Source organism: Heterocephalus glaber, unplaced genomic scaffold (assembly GCF_053883595.1).
Source record: "Heterocephalus glaber isolate CG9 unplaced genomic scaffold, H.glaber_assembly_v1.0 deba00001481, whole genome shotgun sequence".
NCBI lineage: Eukaryota > Metazoa > Chordata > Mammalia > Rodentia > Bathyergidae > Heterocephalus > Heterocephalus glaber.
In genome coordinates, this window is record NW_028258317.1 from 50767466 (window position 1) to 50789640 (window position 22175).

At 41.1% G+C, this 22175-nt stretch overlaps 1 protein-coding gene across 4 annotated transcripts in view; it reads right to left on the reverse strand.

Annotated features, from left to right (window-relative positions):
- Dock8 (dedicator of cytokinesis 8) overlaps positions 1-22175 on the reverse strand; it is a 231693-nt gene that overhangs the window by 63317 nt on the left and 146201 nt on the right. For all 4 annotated transcript variants that reach the window (XM_004838202.4, XM_004838200.3, XM_004838199.3 and 1 more), the window contains 6 exons: positions 18527-18622; positions 12909-13058; positions 10729-10842; positions 8499-8654; positions 6847-6986; positions 697-866 (listed from right to left, as the gene is read on the reverse strand). In XM_004838202.4, the coding sequence (XP_004838259.1) occupies positions 697-866; positions 6847-6986; positions 8499-8654; positions 10729-10842; positions 12909-13058; positions 18527-18622 (826 nt within the window). The remainder of the gene's footprint in view (positions 1-696; positions 867-6846; positions 6987-8498; positions 8655-10728; positions 10843-12908; positions 13059-18526; positions 18623-22175) is intronic.

Below are 22175 nucleotides of genomic sequence, written 5' to 3' on the forward strand. Positions count from 1 at the left end.
AAATAGGAAAAAAAGGGGCAAAGGGGAAGGGGAAGTAGGAGAGGTAGGGGAAAGCAAAGAAAGAAGGGAATGGAATTAATATGAGAAAATGGAAAAATGGAAACAAAATCTTTGTAAATAGGGAGGGATGGAGGGGTTGAAGGGAGGGCGGGGAATGGGGAAAAAATAAGAACCAAGAGAGATTATGTTTTTGTTTTTTGTTACCGGGGATCGAACTCGGGTCCTTGCACTTGCGCAGCAGGCAGTGAAACCACTGAGCTAAATCCCTGGCCCTAAGAGAGATTATGTAAAGGTGCAAATTTCCAATGATGAATGTCACTATATTGTATACCTAAAATGTACCAATAAAATTAATTTAAAAAAAAAGGAAGTTAGAGAAGTGATCACCAAATGGTATAATCCTATTGCTATGTTTCATTGTTTGAGGTGTATAGTTTACACAGTTCAGCATACACTATCAGATCAGTGAATGAATGAACAAACAAATACACAAATAATTTCTGAACAAAAGCACACATATGGTTACGTGCCCTTTTCTAACCACTTGGGGCCTGCATTTTAAAAAGTTTGAAGACCATCACTGTGAAATAATACTACTTATATAAGTAGATTAGGACTAATGACAGGGACCTCATTTTGGTTGGCATTTGGGCAAGGGCCACCACCAGTTGAGGAAGGGGTAGAAGGACATCTTACCTGTAAAGTCATAGAGCTGTGGCAAAGCATCCAAAATGATGCCAACCAGGGGGAGGTAAAGCGCAGCAACTTTGACCTTCATCTCCGGTTTGACACACCGCGGGTCCAGGTCATGAGAACTGAGCAGGCTGTGGATGGCACTAACAGCTTTCCTTTGCACTTTGCTAATTCTGTTTTGCACAACACAGAAATCTAGTGGTTATGGTGGAAGAGAGGGAGCAAAATGCTCCTAAACAGTGAGGTCAAACTGAAAAACAAGCAACCAAGGGTAGAATCTAGAATCCAAAGAGAAAAGGGTTGTGTTCTAATCTGCCTGTTGCTTACTATAATGTTTTCAAGCTTGTCTAATTCAAAGCATGACTTTCTCAAGCATGACTACTTCATTTCTTTTTATTACTGAATAATTCATTTATATAGATAACCACATTTTATTTATCCGTCCATCAATTGATGAACATTTAGATTGTTTCCACTTGGAGCTACTACAAATTATGATGCTGCTATGAATATTCATGCACAAATTTTTGTGTGAAGGTAAATTTTACTTCAGAATAAAAATGTTTGGATAGTAGGGTAATGCTTAACTTTACCTTTAGAGGAACCAACAAATTCCCCCCACCCTTTTTTTTGTACCGGGGATAGAACTCAGGACCTTGCACTTGGAAGGCAGTCATGGTGCCACTTAGCTAAATCCCCGGCCCCCAACAAATTGTTTTTAACAGTGGCTACACCACTTCGCATTCCTGTCAGCGGTGTCTAAAATTTCCATTTTCTTCTTGGCAACACTATTATCTGTTTCTTCTGCTCCTTCTTTTTCTTCATAATGCCGGGAATTCAACTCAGGTCCTCACACATGCTAGGTAAGTACTCTACCACTGAGCTGCATCCCAGCACACTGTCTTATTATTTTTTAAAATTACATCCACCCTAGTAAATATGAAGTAGCATTTAACTGTGATTTTGATACGCATTTGCCTGATAGCTAGTGATGTGACATCTTTTCATTGCTTATGGTCATATCATCTTTGGAGAAATGTGTATTCTTATCTTTAAAAATTGAGTTATTTTTCCTTCTATTAAGTTGTGTGCATTTTACAATATACATTCCAGCTACACGTCTCTTATTAGATCTATGATTTGTAACTATTTTTTCGCATTCTGTGGCTTATCTTTTCATTTTCTTGATGGTCTCCTATGGATTACAGAAGTTTTAACTTTAATAAAGCCCAATTCACGGTTTTTTTCTTTTGTTAACCATACTCTTCTTGTCAGATCTAAGAAGCCATTGCTTAATCCAAATTCATAAAGATTAGCACTATGATTTCCTCTAAGTACTGTATTTTATAGTTTTAGCTCTAACATTTAAGTCTATAAGTCTTTGCATTTAATCTATTTGAGTTAATTTTTATATACAGTGTGAGATAGGAGTCTAACTTCAGTTTTTTGAATGCAGACATCCAGCTGTTCTAGAAACATTTTTAAAAAACAGTATTTAGCTGAGTTCGATCCCCAGTACCAAAAAAACCCCAGTATTTAGGGGCAACCCATTTTCTGGTCCCCTTTCTGTCCTGCATAGATACAATCTATCTCTCAATAAAATTTTCCAACTCATAAAAAAAAATTTTTAAAAACCAGTATTGTTCCTGAATTGTTTGGGTACCCTCATCAAAAAACAGTTGACTGGGCCGGGGATTTAGCTCAGTGGTTTTGCCGCCTGCTGTGCAAGCGCAAGCAAGGACCCAAGTTTGATCCCCGGTAACAAACCAAACCAAACCAAACAAAACAGTTGACTATAAATGGAAAGATTATTTCTAGACTCTTAACTCAATTTCATCACTCTATATATCTGCCTTTATTTCAGCACCACATACTCTTGAATGCTTTTGTCTTATGATAAATTTTGAAATTACAAAGTGAGTGTGTTCTAATATCAGTCTTTTCTCAAGATTATTTTGGGTATATTGTGTTCCCTGCCTTCGTACATGAATCTTAGGTTCAGTGTGTTACTTTCTGCAAAGCAGCCGGTTGAGATTTTGAGAGGAAGTGAACTGAATCCACAGATCATTTTGAGTACTATTGTCAGCGTAACAATATTAAGTTTTCTGATCCAAGAAGATACATGTCTTTATTTATTTAGATCTCTATTTCTTCCAACAGTATTTTGTAATTTTCACTGTACAAGACTTTTACTTTCTTTGCTACATTTATTCCTAAGTATTTTATTTTTATTGATGTTTTCAACGGAGTTTTTTTTTAATTTCATTTTCAGATTGTTCATCGTAAGTGTATAGAAATACAGTTGATTTTTTGGTATACTGATGTTGCATCCTGTAAGCATGCTGAACTCATTTATTAATTTTGTTTTTTACTATTTTCTGTAACCCAGCTCATATCAGTAACTAGAAATAGGTTTACTTCTTCCATTCCAAAAGAGATGACTTTTCCCCTATTTTCTTGCCTAATTGCCCTGGATAGAACTTCCACTACAATGTTGATTGGGAAGTGCCAAAGGCAGGCATTTTTGTCTTGTTTCTGATCTTACAGAGAAACCATTCAGTCTTTCACTAACAATATCGTGTTAGTTTTGGGTTTTTCTTTTTTCCTTTTTTTTTTTGTACTGGGGATCGAACTCGGGAACTTGTGCTTTCGAGGCAGATGGCAGAACCACTGAGATAAATCCCCGGCCCAATTTTGGGTTTTTCATAGAGTACCTTACCCCGGTTAAGAAGTTCTTATATTTCCAAAGAGTTTATTGAATGGTTTTATCAGAAATGGGTATTAGATTTTATCAAATACTTTTTCTGCACCTAGTGAGATGATTGTGTAGTTTTTGTCCTTTATTTTGCTGATATGGTGTATTACACATCAACTGATTTTCAGATGTTAAACTTACCTTGCATTTCTGGGATAAATCGTCCTTAGCCATAGTACATTACTCTTTATGAGACCTTGTATTAGATTTGCTAGTATTTCGTTGAGAATTTTACATCTCTTTTTATCAGTCAATGATTTATGGTTTTCTTTTCTTGTGATGTCTTTGTCTGGCTTTAGCATCAGGATTATTCTGGTCTTATAGAATTGATTGGGAAGTCTTTTCTCCCTTTTTACTCTTTGGAAGAATATCTAAAGGGTTGGAGTTAATTCTTCTTTAAATATTTGGTAGAATTCACCAGTAAACCCCCTGGCTCCCAGAGTTTTCTTTGTGGAAAGTTTTTTGATTATTAACTCAATCTGTTTACTTATTACAGGTCTATTCAGATTTTCTATTTCTACTTGAAGTCAGCTTTAGTCATTTGTGTCTTTTTAGGAATTTGTCCAACCAATATAGGTTATCTAATTTGTTGGCATATAATTGTTTTTTGTATCCCTTTAAAATTCTTTTTATTGCTGTAACAGTGATGTCCCTTCTTGCGGTTTCAATGTACTAATTTGAGCCTTCCTGCTTTTGCTTGGTCCACTTACGTACAGGTTTGTAAATATTGTTCATCTTTTCAAATAACATGCTTTTGGGTTTCCTGCTTTTTCTCTGTTGTTTTTCTAACTTCTATTTCATTTATTTTGGCTGCAATCTGTATCATTTTCTACCATATGCTTGCTTTAGATTTAGTTCACTCTTTTCCTAGCTTGGAGTATATTTTTTTGACATTTTATTAAACCACATGCACATATTTACCTACTCAAAAACAGTAAATTAAAATGAAAAAAGTATGCTGTATTTATACTTCAAAGAAACTATGTGCAATAATATTCACAGTAGCTTTTAAAATGATAGCCCTAAACTGGAAGCTTCCAAATGTTCATTTACAGTAAAGAAATGATAGCCATTTGTATCTTTTTAGATCTTTCCCCACTTAATCTAGGTTTTCTAATTTATCAGCATATTTTCACAAAGGAATGTTATCTACAACTGAAAGAAAAAAATGAAATAGTAATACATACAACCAATATCACAGGCACAACAGTCAGCAAAAGAATACAACATTCAACAAGAGACGATACCATTCTCTGGTGATAAGGGTCAGAACACTGGCCATGACAGGGGAGGAGGGCACTTTTCAGAGGGAGGCCACAAGGAATATTCTGGGGTGCTAGAAATACCCTGTATCTTGATATGGCTAGTGGCTGCCCAAGAGTATTCATAGGTAAAAATTAATTGCACTTTACACTTAAGATTGTGGCCAAATGTGGAGGCTCATGCCTGTAATCCCAGCACTGTGAGAGGGCCAAGGCAGGAGGATCACAAGTCTGAGCCCAGCCTGGGCAATTTAGTGAGACTCTGTCTCCAAAACAAAAATAAATAAATATAACATGTACTTGGGATGCAAATCAATATAAAGCCCCAATTCCCAGTACCACAACCACAACAGCAAAAGAAAAAGAAAAAGAAGAAAGGAAAACATCAGCCCTTTACTGTCTATACATTATACCTCAATATCAAGTAAATAAAATAAAGCATCTAGTAGAGTACCTGGAACCTACCTATAGATGTTTAATTTCTTAAATGTATCTTTTGACCTTCAAAAAATGTTACACCAGAATCCAGGTTAGGTAGAAAATATTAACCAATTTTTCAAATGACCCAGATTCTTACACTATGGCTAAAATTAGATAACTGCAAACTGCGTTTCAGAGGTTGTTCTTGTTCTGATTACCCTCTGAGTCTGTGGTCCTGGCAGTGCTGCATCTCAAACAAGGCACTGCAGCTTTCTAGCTTAACATAAAGAAGCGAGACAATTTCCAAATGCTTGAAAACTGGATTTCATGGCGTGTGGAGATCTGGGCTACAAGGAGACCCAGGTGTGGAGGTTCCAAGGAGACCCCTGGAAATGATCTCTAGCCCTTTACAGGGGTTTACAGGCTGAGATGCCCAATGCCTCTTGCTCTAGAGGTGGGCAGGTGTTGGGGAATATATTAATTGTCTTGGTAACAAAAGGAAATATCAATCAATAGAAAGTTTTGTTAACAGATGGAATTTTCCTGAGGTTTCAGCCTACATGAAAAAGTCAGGACACTATTTCTAATGACTTTCCAGGAGAGTAACTGACAACTCAGCAATTAGTGATTACTGTGTTGCCAGAGAGACATCTTTAATTAATTACCCTCAGTGGGGGGGTGGGGGTGGAAAAGGTACTGTGTGTGTTTGAAGAATGTATCTGCCTGACTATAAACATAATTACATGATGATCTATGAATATACTCTGCCCTGTTGCTAGTAATATCAGAGCAACAATTTTACAAGGAATTGAAAAACATGTCAGGGTTGTTTCCAATCAGAAAGAAAATGGAAACTAAAACCTACAGCCAAGGTAAATACAAAAAATTACTTCAGAAATCACTTAAAGCAGTGCTACTAAAGGATAATTAAGAAAATGGGCATATTTGCATAGGAAGACAATTTCCTTTATGTTTTTCTCAGCACCTTATCAGCATGTATCTCAGGGCACTTTTTGTTGCTGTATAAATATATGTTAAAGTAGAGAATTCTGAGAAAATTAAGGGGAATTTAGACTCCAGAGGAGATGGAACTGAAGCCATGAGCCAGCATCAAGGCTAGAAATTGCCACATGCACCCAGGCCTTCAGGTGTAAAATCCAGGAAAAGATTCAAAGCTCTGAAGCTATGGCATCTCTCTTGGCCTAAGAGGCCTAATTTGAGGCAACAACTGGCTCTTCTGTGGTTCCTGTCTTTGTCAACACAGAGACAATTGGCATTTGCTTCCGCCCCTGTGTGCTCTTGCTTTTGTTAAAAATGACTTCGTATGGGCTGCAGGTATAGCTCAGTAGCACAGCATGTACTTAGCATGTGGGAGGCCCAGGGCTCAACCCCCAGCACTCCTCAAATGGCTATGTTTCTAGGGACCTCACCAATCAAAGCATCCTCAGCAAATTCCATGCAATAAATAACTGACTAAAAAAAGTGATATTGTGGTTCCTCTCCTCCTCCAGGCCTTTGTACATACCTATGGTATCTCACTAAGCACAAGAAGTTAAACTGCAAACTTTATTATGGAGCACTTTTTTTTTGGTACTGGGGATCAAACTTAGGACCTTGTGCTTGCAAGGCAGGCAGCGGAACCACTGAGCTAAATCCCTGGCTGGAGCACCTTTTTAAAAAATTGCTTTATGTTCCATTTTAAGTGTGAAAACATACCCTTCTCCTTCAGCATCCAGGGCAGCAGCCAATTCTGTGAAGAGGAGCCCAGTGAGGAAGTGCTGCTGGCGGTACTCCGGAGTCAGATCAAACATGCTGGCAATCTTCTGGTCCTGGAAGCTGGAGCAGGAGCTGGAGTTCTACAGGAACCAAGTGGCAATTTTATGAGTACCAAAATCTGGGATTAAAAGACCATGGCTAGCAACTATGAAGCTTTTACTCAGACCAGGCCTTGTGAACACTACCCAGTGTCCCGTGTGACGACTTGGACACACATTACATTTCTCAGGCTGGTCTTGCATTCTTGGGCTCAAGGGACCTTCTTGCCTCAGCGTCAGGTACAAACTACCAGGGCCAGTCTCAACCCCCACCCAGTGGTACTGAGGATTGAATCTAGGGTCTTCTCACCGATCTCCAGAGCTCTCTTTCGCTTATTTATTTATTTTTTAAAATTTTGAGACACCATCTAGCTAAGTTACTAAATTCCCCAGACTAAGCTTGAACTTTCAATCCTTCTGCCTCAAATTCCCAGAATGCTGGTATTACAGATGTGTGCCACCACACCCGGCTTATTTTTTATTTTGAGACCGGGTCTCTCTAAATGTCAGAGGCCATCCTTGAACTTTCAGTCCTCTTATTTCAGTCTCCTGAGCCACTGGGATCACAGGCATGCACCACTGCTCTGAGCTTATTTTTTTGTTAATTTTTAAAATCAATAAGATAAGCTTTCACCCTTGTGCCAGTATCAAGAAATACACACAGAAACAGAACCGAATACTGAGAAATCATGCTTTCTACTCTGAACTACTGATTTGCCTGCTACAATGGGACATGATCATAAAATAGCATTTCCTTAAGGTTTTTCCAGAGGATACTAGTCCCTTGAGAAATTTAATGGGAAAAAGGGTTTCCATCGTTCTATCACTTTGGGAATAACTGCTAATCACACACACTTCCTCCCATCTTCTCTTCTATTTTGTGTGTGTTAAAAGGTTTTGGATTGCCTACTGCAAAGAAAGCTGGTTAATCCAGGGTTTCCAAAACTTGCTTGACTTTGGAATTCTATATTTGCATAACATAAAATCAGTTAATGTCAGACAAAGGAAGATTGGTACTTTCTTTTATTTATTGCAATTTATTTTTTTTAAAAAAATTCTTTTATTGGTACATTTTAGGTATACAATATGTTTACATTTATCATTGGGTGCTTGTACCTGTACATGATGTACCTTAGTTCTTATTTTTTTCCCCATCACCTGTGCGTCCTTTACCCCCTCCACCCTTCCCTATTGACATAGATTTCATTTCTATTTTTTTCTTTTCTCATAATTTTTCCTTTCCCTTCTTTCCTTTCCCTTTAAGATTGGTACTTTCTATGAGCTTCTTAATTTTCATAGTGATTGTGGATTCCTTGCTACATTTGGCCTCATCAGGGACCCTGGAGCCCAGGAAGAAACCACATTACTTAGTCTGTAAATTATGAGTTAAGATAGTACAACATCAGAGTAGCATACTAGTCCTATCTGGATCAATTGATCTTGTCTGAATAGCTTGCTTTTTCTTTTACTTAATAAGGCCAACATTTATAGCAAATACACAATTAAGATAATTAAATGAAATTGCTTGAATAAATTCTTCAGTGAGCTGATTACCTGGGAAGATACGGAGGGGCAAGGAGACACTGGTGCAGTATCAGCGTTCATAAAGAAGAGGTTCAGGTTGAGGTAATGCTCATGGCTACAGAGGATCCGCAGGAACTCCAGCCTCATGGAAATGAGTGTTGGGATGTTATTGAGCTTGGCTGATAGCTGCAAAGGAAAATAAAGTGTTTGTCAAAAGGTAAATGCAGTTGAGGTTGACAGATATAAAAATATCCTTTCTCTGCAAATTAAGATAATCAATTTAATACAATTAATTGGATAGGGGAGCAGATGGCAAATTCTGCATTACAGGGAGACCTAACAAGTTTTCATTCTTTATTGTTCCCTTTCATGAGTCCATCCTAGGAGCTGTCCAAAATGAAGATTGTTGTCTTGGTCTCCACTTTGTCAAATATGTAATACCAGAACAATCCTGGGCTGAGAAGAAGCTAGAGGTACAGCTTCAGTGTCACGTAACAGAATTAATTTTACAAAAACCTCACCGTGTCTGAGAAGCCACATGAAAGGCACTGACCTCACAAAGGGTCACATAAAACTAATGGACTATGACTGGATGACTTCAACACCCCATGGGAAGTTATCAAACCAGTTCCCCAGAGGAAGGCATTGAACTGGCTAGGAAAGTACATACCAGCCTGCAAAAAGGAGGGTCACTCACAGAGTGGATTGAGGCTGCTCCCAGAAAGTGAAAGCACAAGACATTTGTGTGATGAGCAGAAAGGAGGAAACGTCCTCCCCAAAGGTCAGGTCCCATGGTGCAGTCCCAGCAGCTGTCCTCCAGGGATAAGTACTCATTTAACTTAGTGGTGCATTGTAAGAGATATAGAACAACTGAAGTAGATCTGTTGTTAATGACTATTAAGCAAAGGCTAAGGTTACAGGTAACACCACTAAGTCTTTAAATGGCAGAAGACAGGTCAGTATGTTTGAATCAGGTACACAGATCAACAAAATCAGAGGACTTTGGAAGAATGCAACTTGGCTCAGGGACGAAGTTAATCCTGTATCTAGATAGCTGGGACCCATGAATGAAGCCACCATTGACTGGGGTCGGTGGCCTTTTTAAGCCAGAGTACCACAGTGTCATTAAGCAGTAACTGTGATGTCACAGCAAACACAAAGCACACATCTGAGTGTCAGAGCCAGAGAAGTCTAAGCCAGCCTTGTCTCTATGCAGATGAGGAAACCTTGTCTCTATGCTGGAAGGCTGATGCCCCAGCACAGAGGTGGTGAATAGCGTCACTGTGTTGGAAGCACAGGTCTCCGACCCCTGGACCAGGGCTCTTTGGAAGTTGAGAAAGGAGAGAGGAAGAAAAAAAGAGTAGGCAGCTAACAGAAGAGGAAAGAATTTAAAAGAGAAAGAGAAGTGAGTGACAGAAAAGAAATGACAGTGAAAGAGAAAATTAAAACATGTATTCTGCAGAGCAGGTGGTTTGCTTATTTCCCTTTTGAAATGACAATGCCCACAGTGCACAGTGAAACCTGGGTCTGGAGTGGTGTCCCATGATCTCTTTTCCAAACATCCAATATTTTGAAAAAAATATGGACTTGTATTTGAGATTCACCCAGTGACTGGGAATCCTAAACTGAAAGAGAGGCAAAGAGGAGTGAAGGACTGATTTCCTGTATGATCTGTTCTGAGGGATCGAGAAACAGAAGACAGGTGTTCCGGATGCACAGGATAGAGAATCACTGGGACCTCTGCCTGTCCTTAGAGTTCTCCTTTATTACTCTGCTTCCTTACCAGGCTGTTCTCTAGGAAAGGGTGTGGTGTAAATGAGTCAAGGACAATCTCTGGGTTATCATGGGAGGCAGACTCACACCCAACTTGAATTTCTACAATTCCAATGACTTGCAAAGTAGCAGACAAGCAGATTTTTAGCATTTTAGCACCTAATGCTTTGCAGGTCTTATGAAATCTCAATGGACAGCGGTTTCCTATTGATAAGAAAGAACCTTTTAGTTTTAAGTTTGTCTTAAAACTGTGCTGCAGTGTGCTGTGGAGCATCATCAAGGCATGCAGCTGTCTCTAGTCCCTCTCCTCAGGGAGATCCTTGCTCCTTTGGACAGTGGCTCCTTCCCCAGAAGCCTCTGCTGAGAAGGAAGCCCAGGATGGGCAGGGCTCACCCTGCTGTCACGCCAGTGAACAAGGGAGCACTCCATGAAATTGAGTAGCAAGGCAGAGAGAAGGAAGCCAAAAACATGTGCCGGGAACACTCACCTGATTGCAATAATGTTTGATGAGATTAAACACAAAGCCACGGTCCATGAGCGACAGAAGGTCATACAAGAAGAATGCCAGGCTGATGTTCATCTTTTCTGCCTGTTCATTTTCCTTAAAAATAAACGTACAAATCGGTTTGTGTGAGCCTTGGACACAAACTCCCAGGTTCCATGATGGGAACACTGGGAGAAGCAGATCCTATTATATCAGCCACTGTCTCTCTGGATGAAGCAGTTTAAGTCTGAAAGATTTTAGCAAATATAATTTAGTCCTTACCTGATACCCTAACTGTCAGATTGAGTCAGGTAATTCTTTATGTACTGTGAATATTCCGGTGTATTTCATTCTGGTCACCTTTTATTTTCTTAGTATGGATATAATTGAGCTCATCCTCTATATACAATGTTAGGTTCTGATTTTTTTGTTGTTGTTTTGGGGAGCAAACTAACTTGAAATGTATTCACTGTCTTCAATGAGACAGATTCTTTTTGTAAAATTTAAATTGATTGATTGATTGATTGCAGTACTGTGGATTGAACCCAGGGCCTTTTTCATTGAGCCTTTAAAAAAATTTTTTAAAAAATTTTTGAGCTGCTAGGCATGGTGGTGCATGATTGTAATCCCTCCACTTGGAAACCTGAGGCAGGTGGATTGCCCAGAGTTCGAGGCCAGCCTAAACCACATAGTGAGACCCTGTCTCAAAAAACTAAAAATAGATAAAAAGTATTGTTAAAAAAATTTGTTTTGATACAAGGTCTTGCTAAGTTGCTAGATTTCCTGGGCATACTTGAACTTGCCATCCTCTTGCCTCAGCCTCCCAGAGTGCTGCGATTACAGGCATGCATGAACATATCCAGCTCAGGTTCTTAACTTATAAGGATTACTGCAGAAACTCCATTCATGATAAAAGATTCAGTCTCTACCTAAGGAATTTTCCCCCCTCAGTTAAGCAGCATTCCTAGCCTAAGAGATGTCAGAGTCATACTCAGTAGTGTGATTTCTTGCATGAAATGGGGCCATGGTTTTTCTTTTTAAATTTTAAATTTTTTATTACTTCTCATTGCTCATATTCATGAGGGATTTTATAGTACTTCAGAGCAATCATGGATTCACCTTTTCATGTTTATGTCCTTTAGTCTCAGAATAATAAATCAATTTCCACTGTCACTATTAAGAAAATAATTTTAAAACTATGCTCTTCTTGTTATGATGCACAGTTTGCAAATTCAGGCCATCCTAACCAGTCACTGGGATGATGGAGACCTGATACAGAGGTTTCCAAAGCATCACTGAGAAGTCCTGGACCTCTCAACATCCCACTTGGCCACTACCCGGAGTAGTTTCTGCACCTCAGAGTAGTTTATATTATTGTGTGAATGTTTGCATGAGGAATCTCCAGGCTGGGCTTTTCTGCAAGCTGTGTGGCTTTTGGAAAATTTATTAACCTTACTTATTTTCATGCCTGCCAGTACGAAGACATCACTGGGGTTCTAACAAAGTTTCCCACGAGAAAGAACCAAATGGAAATCTGCTGAGCACTTGGTACTATACAAATTCTTAATAATGATAGAAGTACACTTAGTAAACCTTGCTCCCTAAAATGTTATAGTTACCTTTACATTTTAAAATTTTATTTCATTTATATATTATAAACTTTTATTTTGAAATGATTTCAAACTTACAGAAAAGACGTAAGAACAGTTCAAAGAACTCCTGTGTATCATTTTACTACATTGCTGCTATTATCATTCTCTGTATATATACATACAAACTTTTTTTCTGAACCTTTTGGAAGTAGGTTGCAAATGTCATGCCCATTTGCTTCACAATACTTCAGGATGTATTTCCTAAGAACAAGAGTATCTTGTCTCATATTGACATTGATCATAGCTTAACTGATCATCCATATGGCAATTTCTTTTTTTAAGTTTTCTGACCATATTTTGTGCTTTTTAAACATTAATGTATGTTTGCAATATATAGTAGTTACTTTCATTGCAATTTCTTTATAGCAATCCTCTAGCCGCAGGGTTCAGTCCAATATAACGTACTGCTTTTAATTATCATCTATGGTTATTTTTAAACTATTTTTAATTGATCCTCATTTCTCTCTGCTTATGAAAGTAACATGTTTACAGTAAACAGTCTAGAAATTTAAGAGTAAGGGACACAGTTACCTTCTGAGGTTTTACCAACAGGGCTCCAATCTCCGAGGTGACCACATTGACAATGGTAGTTATGTCATCCTTGAAGCGGTCAGAAAAACGGGTCCTCCGGAAACTGTCTGATTTGTCCAGGTTATGTACATACTGGGCCATGCTTTTTACCTACAGCCGGAGAGGAGAAATGTCGACATGGAGACTGGTCACCTGCTTGGACAATGTGTAAAAGAGGGGACGACCTGAAGAAAAGCCCTTTCACAGTGGACTTTCTGACACTTTATCAGTGCTGGTGGTGCCCAAGCTGGCTGGAGGACTAGAAAATGCCTCTAACCCACAGATGGTTGCCATGGTGGCAGGAGGTGGGAAGGGTGCCCTTTTCCTGATCCCAAGTCTAGGGGCTCCCTTCTTGCTGCCAACAAAGCCAGGAGCCTGACTCTTTAGCTTCAGTGTCAAGACTCCCCTTTCCGCAGCGGCCTCCATCAGGAAGCAGTGAGGTTGGGCTCTGTAACACGGGGCCAGGACTCTGGCACCATGGTGACCCAGGACACACAGCAGAAGTGCTTAGGAGACTGGTGTGACTTGAAATCTTTTCTGCTCCTGAAACTACAGGAAGGAGACCAGGGGAGAAATGTTCTTCCTATCTCGAGTTTCAAGTGGAAACAAAGAGCACAGTTTTTCCAGAAGCAGTTCACAGGTTATTTTTTGCTTCTGCAAATTTAAGCAGTAGTATGGGTTGAGCAAGATTTTGTTGGCTAGCTGGAAAGTGATCCACTATTGAGAACACTGCCCCTAGCAGAAATTGTAGTGGTTTTTTTTGGTACCAGGGATGGAACTTGGGTCCGCGCGCTTGCAAGGCAGGTGAAAGAACCACTGAGCTAAATCCCTGGCCCCCAGAAATTGTATTTTATCTTCTATAAGCCTATCATGCAGATGAATCCATTATCTGTGTATGTACGTATGCATGCATCCATCCATCCATCCATCCAGGCAGCCAGCCAGCCAGTCAGCCAATGATAGTATAACACCAGCTCAATGCCTACCACAATTTAAACTCCAGGCTATACTTCTGTTTTGGACTTCTTCCTGAGGCCAGGAGATTCATGAGTCCACATAACCCCCTTCTACATCATCAGAGGTTGGTGTTATCCTTGTCAGAAGCTGCTGAGAGCCATCAGCTACAGTCTGATGGAGAACACAGCATTGCTGTGGCTTCCTGCCTGCCCTCTGAGCTCATCCTTATGAACTCATTCAGGCTAGTCAGAGAGTCATCGCGAACCAAATGGCCCTAGAAGTTGAATCATCCATATCTGCCCCCAGGTCAGGGTGGGACAGTTGTGTGGAAACTGACTTCCACTCCTGAGAATTATCTGGGAGAACTTTTATGCACTAAGAGAAGATTTCTAATTTAAATGTAAGCCTGGAAAAAATTGTGAAGCACTGACACAAAGACAAAGCAAATAAGAAGAGAAAAACAAGAGGTAGTCTTCAAGGGTTCTGTGTTTTATGTTTTCAGAAAATGCTGTGGTCAGCTAGGATAAGAACCATTGTTTCTCCTCAGTACAGGGTCCTGTTTTCTTGAGGACACAGGACAGGTTCACAGCCCATTGAGCCACAACCATTTGGAGTAAGGACCTGAATGAGGGATGGGAACCAGACACTATTTTTTGTGTTTTTATTAGATAAAAACATCTCTCGCCCTATACTCACCAAGGACCCAGGAAGACAAGGCCTCTTTGTTTGGGCAACCTTGATCCCAATTCTCTCCTGGCTAACCTACCCCAGTGCTGGATTTTTTAGAACTCACTGCTGCAGTTAGCCTCTGCCTGCTGAGTATGGCCATCCTACAAGCAAATAAATAGTTCTCACAATGCTTCCAAGTACTTCCAAGTACTTCCAACTAATGGCCTCTTTCCAGACTGTCAGCAACCTGCCGGCTACTGTGTCCCTGGGTCTCCAGAGAAGAACACTCAGCAGAAAGGTGAGTGGATACCTGCCATGGTATTTGTAGGGTAGGGTGATGCAGCACAATCTTTTCTCCCATACTGGATTTTATGTCCCATTCAAAGGAGGGATATATTTCAAGAACCCCTTAGTGCAGAACTTCATGTCCTGAGGGAGTAAACTAGGTCACCCATTTACCTCCAGGTCTCCAAGGTCTGGCTTGGTGTTTTCCTAAAGCACAGGGGTTTATTCATCAGCAAGTGTGAAATTCACCCAAGGATGGTGCCAAACAGCTCTCTTGACAAAGTGGTTGTTCATTAGCACCTGGCCATCAGCACAACTGCAGGTGTTAAACTGCCCAGGTTGTTGGCTAAGCAGGTTGTTTGTCTTCAAGCTTCTGTGGGGAGGTCTGTTTTGGTTTTGAAACAACTTCCTGGGCATCAGTCAGGTAGACATGTAACACTGCATGGAAGGCTGAGTGTCCTGCTGGTGTCTGAGACCAATTTCCTCGCAAAGCTCTGGCTGGGGCTCATAGTTTCCATTTGCCTCTACTGCAGCCCCTAGATGGATTTCCTACCCTTCTCTGCCCCGGGTTGTGGTCTCTGTGTATGGATCACCTGGGCCCCTGCCCTCCCTCTGGTATCTGGGGGGAGCCAGCCAGTCGGCGGGAGGACAGTGAGAGCTGGGCATATGGTCACTCGTCCTGCCCTCACCCCTGCCACAGTGCGGTTCTGGCAATGCTTTTTAAAGGCTCCTCTTTCTGTCACAGTGTCCTTATTCCCTGCCTCCAGCCTCCTCCAGGCCCCCATGGCACTACTCTTTCCCCTCGGTTCTTTGGAGCTCACAGAGCTACAGGCTTCTGGCAGCTGCTGCACATTGGATGCCTCACTAATCCTTGTCGGCTCCTGTGGCCTTGCTGACACCTGGGCAGAAGCCTTCTGGTAACTGCTTTTCAGTGAACCCCATAAGTAGTGCGAATCTGTCCTGCTAGGACTCTGACAGTGAGGTTACAGCCTGTCTTGGTCGATGCACTTTGACCCACCCCATCAAAGTACTTAGGTTAGCAGCTTTCTTCCCAGCTACCTCATTCTTTGACACAAAGGGCTCCCAGGAGATAAGGAAGGCTAGTTTTTTTCTCTTTTGGGCCCACAAAGTCCTAGTAAATAAATATGCAAGATCAAAAGCAACTTTCACCTCTCCCATGGTCTTAGCTTCCTGTAGGTAGGGGCAAGGAAGCAGCACTACTGAAGCCTGTGGCAGGCGGGGAGACATTCCTCACGGCTACCACCCTCCTCCCAACCCAGTCTGTAAACTGGAAATCATAAAAACTCCTGTCTCGGGATTGTGTAAGGATTAAATGAGATTATGCTTTAGAATACTTAGAGACGTACTTGGCACATGCACAGTAAGATGTTCGATATACTTTGGATGTTATTATTTTCCCTTCCTCAGGGATGCCATCTGTTACTAGGGTTATATGAAGGATGGAGCCATGGTTACACCTACAGAGAATGCAAATTTGCCTTTGAAACAGCTCTGGGCTACCATGGGGAATCACTCATGCTGGACAGCATGGAGTTCATGATGATTGGGAATGAAATGACAATGGTAGCCTGCATTAAAGGTGACTTTCTTTTCTTTTCTTTTTTCTCCTCTCCTCTCCTCCTCTCCTCTCCTCTTCTCTCTCTCTCTCTCCCTCTCTCTCTCCCTCCTTCCCTCCCTCCCTCCCTTTCTTCCAAGACAGGATCTCACTATGCAGCCCAGGCTGGCCTTGAACTTGCAGAGATGCTCCTGCCTCAGCCTCCAGAGTGCTGGGATTATGGACATGCACCACCATGCCTGGGACTAAAGTTAATTTCTGAATGCAAGGATTTTGTATGTTGTCAATACTGTAGGCCGAGAAGATGTTTTATAACTTTCAGCTTCCCAAAAAAGGTAAAATGGTGAAGGTAAAGAACCTGGACTAGAGAGTTAAGAGTACTGAAACTCTGGCCTTCACTGGGTGAGCAGGCTGGCAAATCCCTCCCTAACCTTCGTGTGTGCTACAGGGATAACCATAGTCTCTTACAGGACGTTAATAGGTTTCAAAGATGTATTCATGAGCCCTTAGAGCCACCACTGGAACCCTTACATAGCAAGGTCTAAGGGATTTGGTTACCAGTTGAACAATGACAGTACAGTACTTAGAGGATTTAATTATTAAGATCTAAGAGTGGTCATGTGAAATGTGTACATATATGTGCAGGACTGTGAGTAAATAATATAAAACTTCTTTGAACTGAAACACTGTTTTCTTTTGGGACTTTCTTCTAGGAGATTCTACAAGATCAAATTTAGTTTTAAATGGATGCACATTGAGGCGATACTCTTAAGTGAAATAAATAGGATACACATGTGTAAATACCAAATAGTTTCTCTAGTGTGAGAAATGGAAAGTGTAAATAAGGACTAAAAGATATAATAGATAATATGAAATAGGAAGAAAAGGGGCAGAGGGGAAGGAGTAGGGGAAAGGAAAGAAGGGAATGGAATTAATATGAGAAAATGAAAAAAAGGAAACAAAGTCTCTGTAAATAGGGAGGGGTGGAGGGGTTGAAGGGAGGGCAGGGGAAGGGGGAAAAAATAAGAACCAAGAGAGATTACATAAAGGTGCAAATTTCCAATGATGAATGTCATTATATTGTATACCTAAAATGTACCAATAAAAGGATATACAGAAAAAAAAGATCAAATTTAGTTTTTGCTCTTTTTAATCTGCAATTTTGATGGCTGAACTCAGGATTACTGGTATGAATTATTTATAGATGGATCTTGACACAAGTGAATCTTCTTTATGCAGAAGCCTGATGGCGTGTGGGATGGGTAAATAGAAGCTGGATTGACAGGACATGGAGTGTGGTTTTAATACTTTGTATGCCTCAAGAACAAAGAGAGGATGAAGTGTTGTAACCAGTCCACTTCCCACCACAGTGCTGAGCTTGTGTCTCAGTACTGTGCTCTTCTACTTAAAAAAATAAATAAAGTGGAAGACATACTACAGCAGAAGGTGGTGACGTTTAAGCTGAGATCTAAAGAGAAGAACACACAGTGTGTGTTTGGGGGAGGAGTGAACAGTAGGAAGTGGGGAGAGAAGCCAAGAAAGGCTCTGAGGCTGAACAAGGGCTTGGTACCTCCAAAGAACTAAAAGGGGAACAATGTGGCTGAGTGAGGAAGGAATATGGCCTGAGATGAAGTGATGGATAGAGGTAAATAAGGGAATCATGCAAGGGCTTTTAGGCATGACTTTTAAAAAAATGTTCATTCCTAGTTTACTGAAAACTGTTGAAGAGTTTTCAATAAAGGAGTGACATTACCCATGTAATATTGGCTGTTCTGTGCAGGATGGATGGGATGAGGGCAAAATGATACGGGAGGGAGAAAGAGGAAGTTAGAGCGAGTGGAATATAAGAGATGACGGTGGCTTGGCTAGGTGGGAACATGGTAAGATGTGATAGCTTGGAGGTTGATTTTCATGGTAGAATCAGTGGGGTTTCGGGGGGAGATGGATGGAGGGCTGAGATTTCAAGGAATAATCCCAGATTTTTAGCGGGAGCAACTCAGTGATCAAGGTGTTAATTCCTAATTTGGGAAATGTTAGTGCCTTTCTACCATTGTTTTTCTTGCCTTACTGATATGGATCTCAAGAATCTTACCAGAAGCTCAAAGAAGAACCAGGCATACTTGAAGACAGTTTCTCTCACCATCCCAGTGCTGACCACCATCTGCAGGGCAAGCTCCTCGTGGAAATACTGAGCAACAACCACAAAAACCAGGTGATAACAAGGCTGCATTAACATTTCTTTCCCTTCCCCTCAAGTTAACAATCTGTTAGCTCCTGAAGCATGTGTCCTGGGCCATACAAGGGGGATAGCAAAGTCAGTGCTGAGACACTGAGGCAGGAGGACGTTCATTCAGGTCAGCAGTGTCGGTACTGTGTGGGAGAGCTGGGTTTGAAGGAATGGACTCCGCCTGAGAGCACTCTACAGGGGAAGCACCCAGGGTGGCAGTCAGAACAGGTGGAGTCTCTAACGGGAATGCTGTGCAGGGGTCACACAGAGTCTGACCACGTGCAAGCTGTTCTTCTCTTTGTCCTCAGTTTTCTCATCCATAAAACAGGTTGTTGGTCGCAGTGGTTCTCAAATTTGAATGTGTATCAGAACCCCCAGGAGGGCTTGATGAAACACACACGGGGCGGGCTCTGAGAATCTGATTTCTATCAAGCACCCACTGGATGCTGATGCTGTCTGTCCAGTGTCACACTTTGAAGGCCACCATCTAAAAGGTATTTAAGTCCCCTTCCGGATGGGACAGTCGTTGTTTGTGTAATCCCACACTGGCTTCATGTGGAAAGTGTGACTGGCTGGATTGTGAGTGTAACCTCTGCCTTCACAGGCTCAGTGGTATCAGCCTGAATTTACAACTTCTAAATTTCTTGTGTCTCAGGGTCAGATGCATGGAAAATTGCTAAACTCCACTTTATGTTTTGACTTCTCATCAAGTCATTTTGAACAGCAGATAGCAAATGTAGCAGATAGTGAATTTTACCTTTCCTGTCTTCCCTATTCTTCAATTTCTATGTGTAACTGTTAATGCTTTTGACAACAGTTTTTGTTGTTTTGTAGTACTGGGGATCGAACTGAGGACCTTGTGCTTTCAAGGCAGGTGTGGTGCCACTGAGATAAATCCCCGGCCCTTCTGACAATAGTTTTGATGGAGAAGTTCAGGGCTAAAACCAAGAGCTACCAACTCATCTCAGTTTGCCTGATAGGCTCTTAGTCTCTAAATGAAAACTCCTGTGTCTTGGGGATGCCCTTAGTCCTGGGCAAACTAGGACAGTTGGTCATGCTAACCAAAGGCAAACATAACATCTGGGAATTTTCTATGGCTTTCATTATCTTACCCTATAGAACCTAAGATAAATGCAGATAAACTCATTCTTTTTTCTTTTTTTGGTACCAGGGATCGAACTCGGGACCTTGCACTTTTGAGGCAGGTGGCAGATAAACTCACTCTTTATTGTTCAGTGATTAAGAACATCCTTATGTGGAAGTTAAGTTTTAAAGTGAACCTAAAGCAAAAATTAATTATAGATTAATAGATTGTTCTTAACATTCCTTTAAATTACCTATGAATGCAGTATATATGTTGCCCAATCTACTAATTCTTATGGATGTTAAACTTGGAGAGCTGCTTACAAGGGATGATGGAAAAACAGAGTGCATGTTTAAATTTTTAAAAATTGTTACAGTAAAAGACATGTTGTTATTACTCTCCCTCAAAATACTGTCCTCACTTTAAACATGGTTATCCCATCATTCCAGCCACTTCCTGAAGCAGCTCTGGAAGTTCTCTCAGGAGGGTCTTTAGTTGTGCTGTCGTGGTTGCCTAGATGTCCCAAATTGATTCAAAATGTTTACCTTTCATAGTAATCTAAACTAAAAGGAGACAAAAGGAAAAGTTCTGTGCAGATGTCTGGGTGTTCCAACTACTTCCATCCCAGCCAGGTTAGCTCATCTGCCAGTTTCAGTTCATTTTGTCAAGTTAGTCAAACTAATCATCTTAATACATGTCAACACGTTAGTTTCCTGCTGTGTCTTATGTGAGGTTCTGCCATCTGGGAGAGGTGTGGGGTTGAATTTTAACTTAGCTGGCGATCAACTTGACACAGCCAGAGACCCCTGTAAGGACAGAGGACAAACAAACTCCTGAGCCCTTTAACCTGTTACTCATTAAAGCATAATTTGTGTTTTCTTCTAAGATAAACAAGGACTTAAAAGTGGTCTTAAAAACTTTTTTTGGTTAAAAATTGTGGCTTTTCCCTTGGGCCTACAAAGGCCCAGTAGGAAACTAACAGTACAACAAAGCTTGCCTTTCATTTTGCAAAACTCTGGGTCAAATCCTTCTTAGCTCTCCACATAGGCAAGTTAGTCATTTAGGGAGTGTCTGTCTAGAAGTTGGCAAATCAGCTTTATTAGCCCTAGCCTACCCAGCCTGTCTCACTTCCCTTCAAGACTGAGAATGCCTACATCCAGAAGTCTCCATTGGCCCAAACCTATGTATGGTCACCTGAGTGCCCCTCAAGTCATGAGGATTCGACCTGAGCTATGAAGCCAGGACTCAAAAAATGACTGAGCAGAGGCCAGTGCCACCCCTCCGCCCCGCCACGCTTGTCTTTTTGCTTCACTAATGCGCCAGTATGATCCTCTTCCTCAGAATGTGCCCCCTCGAGCTACTCAAGCACCAGTCTTTATTTTCTCTTTCTAATTAAAGCTTTTGCCTGTAAATTCATGCTGTTGTTTTAGTTTCAATTTCCACTGTCATTAAAGCAAGGCCCCACTGTAGCTGATGACAAACTGTGCACATGACGTAACCTAGCTGTACCTCCATCTTCCCATGTAGGGAAGGCACGGTCCGCCAACTTCAGAGTCAGTCTCTGGAGGAAATAGGTCAGTTTGACTGCCAGAGTCTTGTGGCAGGAAGAGATTAGACAAGGATAAGCTGCTTCTTAAAGTAATTTATGCTGCTTACTGGGCAGCATTATTACAAAGAACACCTTGCTCCAGAGGTTATATAAAATAGCCAAGCAGAAAAACACTATTTGCTGAGCTATAAAGGATACACCCTGGCTAAACTTACCCCTGAAATGAAATGATTCTCTTCTGGTCATTTCAGGTCAAAATGAAGCAGTTGCAAAACCAAACAAGTCGTACCTTAAGGAAGTCAAACTGTAGGCAAATAATGGTTTTTAAGAAGCAAAGTGATACAACCAGTTACTGCAAGGGGACTGTTGCAGATTAATGCTAAATTTTAGGTAAATGACAAATTAGTTTTTAGCCTAACAACATCGTCTTTCCCTTTTCCTTTTTTAGTTAGCTCCTGATAGCTCTCCCCAACATATGGTGCCTTGGTTACTGCAAAGCCTGCAGCCCCAGGCCCAGGCAGTGTCCCTATGCTCTGTGTCCCCTCCTCCAGTCCAAAGGAACTGCGTGGAGACTCATTCCCTACTTTCCTATTCAGTGACTATTTCCCTGTGGTGTTAACGATTGCAAATGGCCTTCCATGTGACTCAGCATGTAGCAAAACCTGAAGTAGCTACCATGATGATAAGACGTTTGGGTGCCTAGCAGGAGGGAAAGCTGGGCAGACAGCGAGCCTGACAGCTCTTGTCCTACTGTCCCTTACGACCTCCCCATACTGTTTTACTGTCCCTTAACCACTGGGCTGTGATAGTGACTAAGGGATTTTGTTGGTTTAAGAAATTCCATACCTTACAAAGTTTCTGAGCCCAGAGGTAAGGCTGAT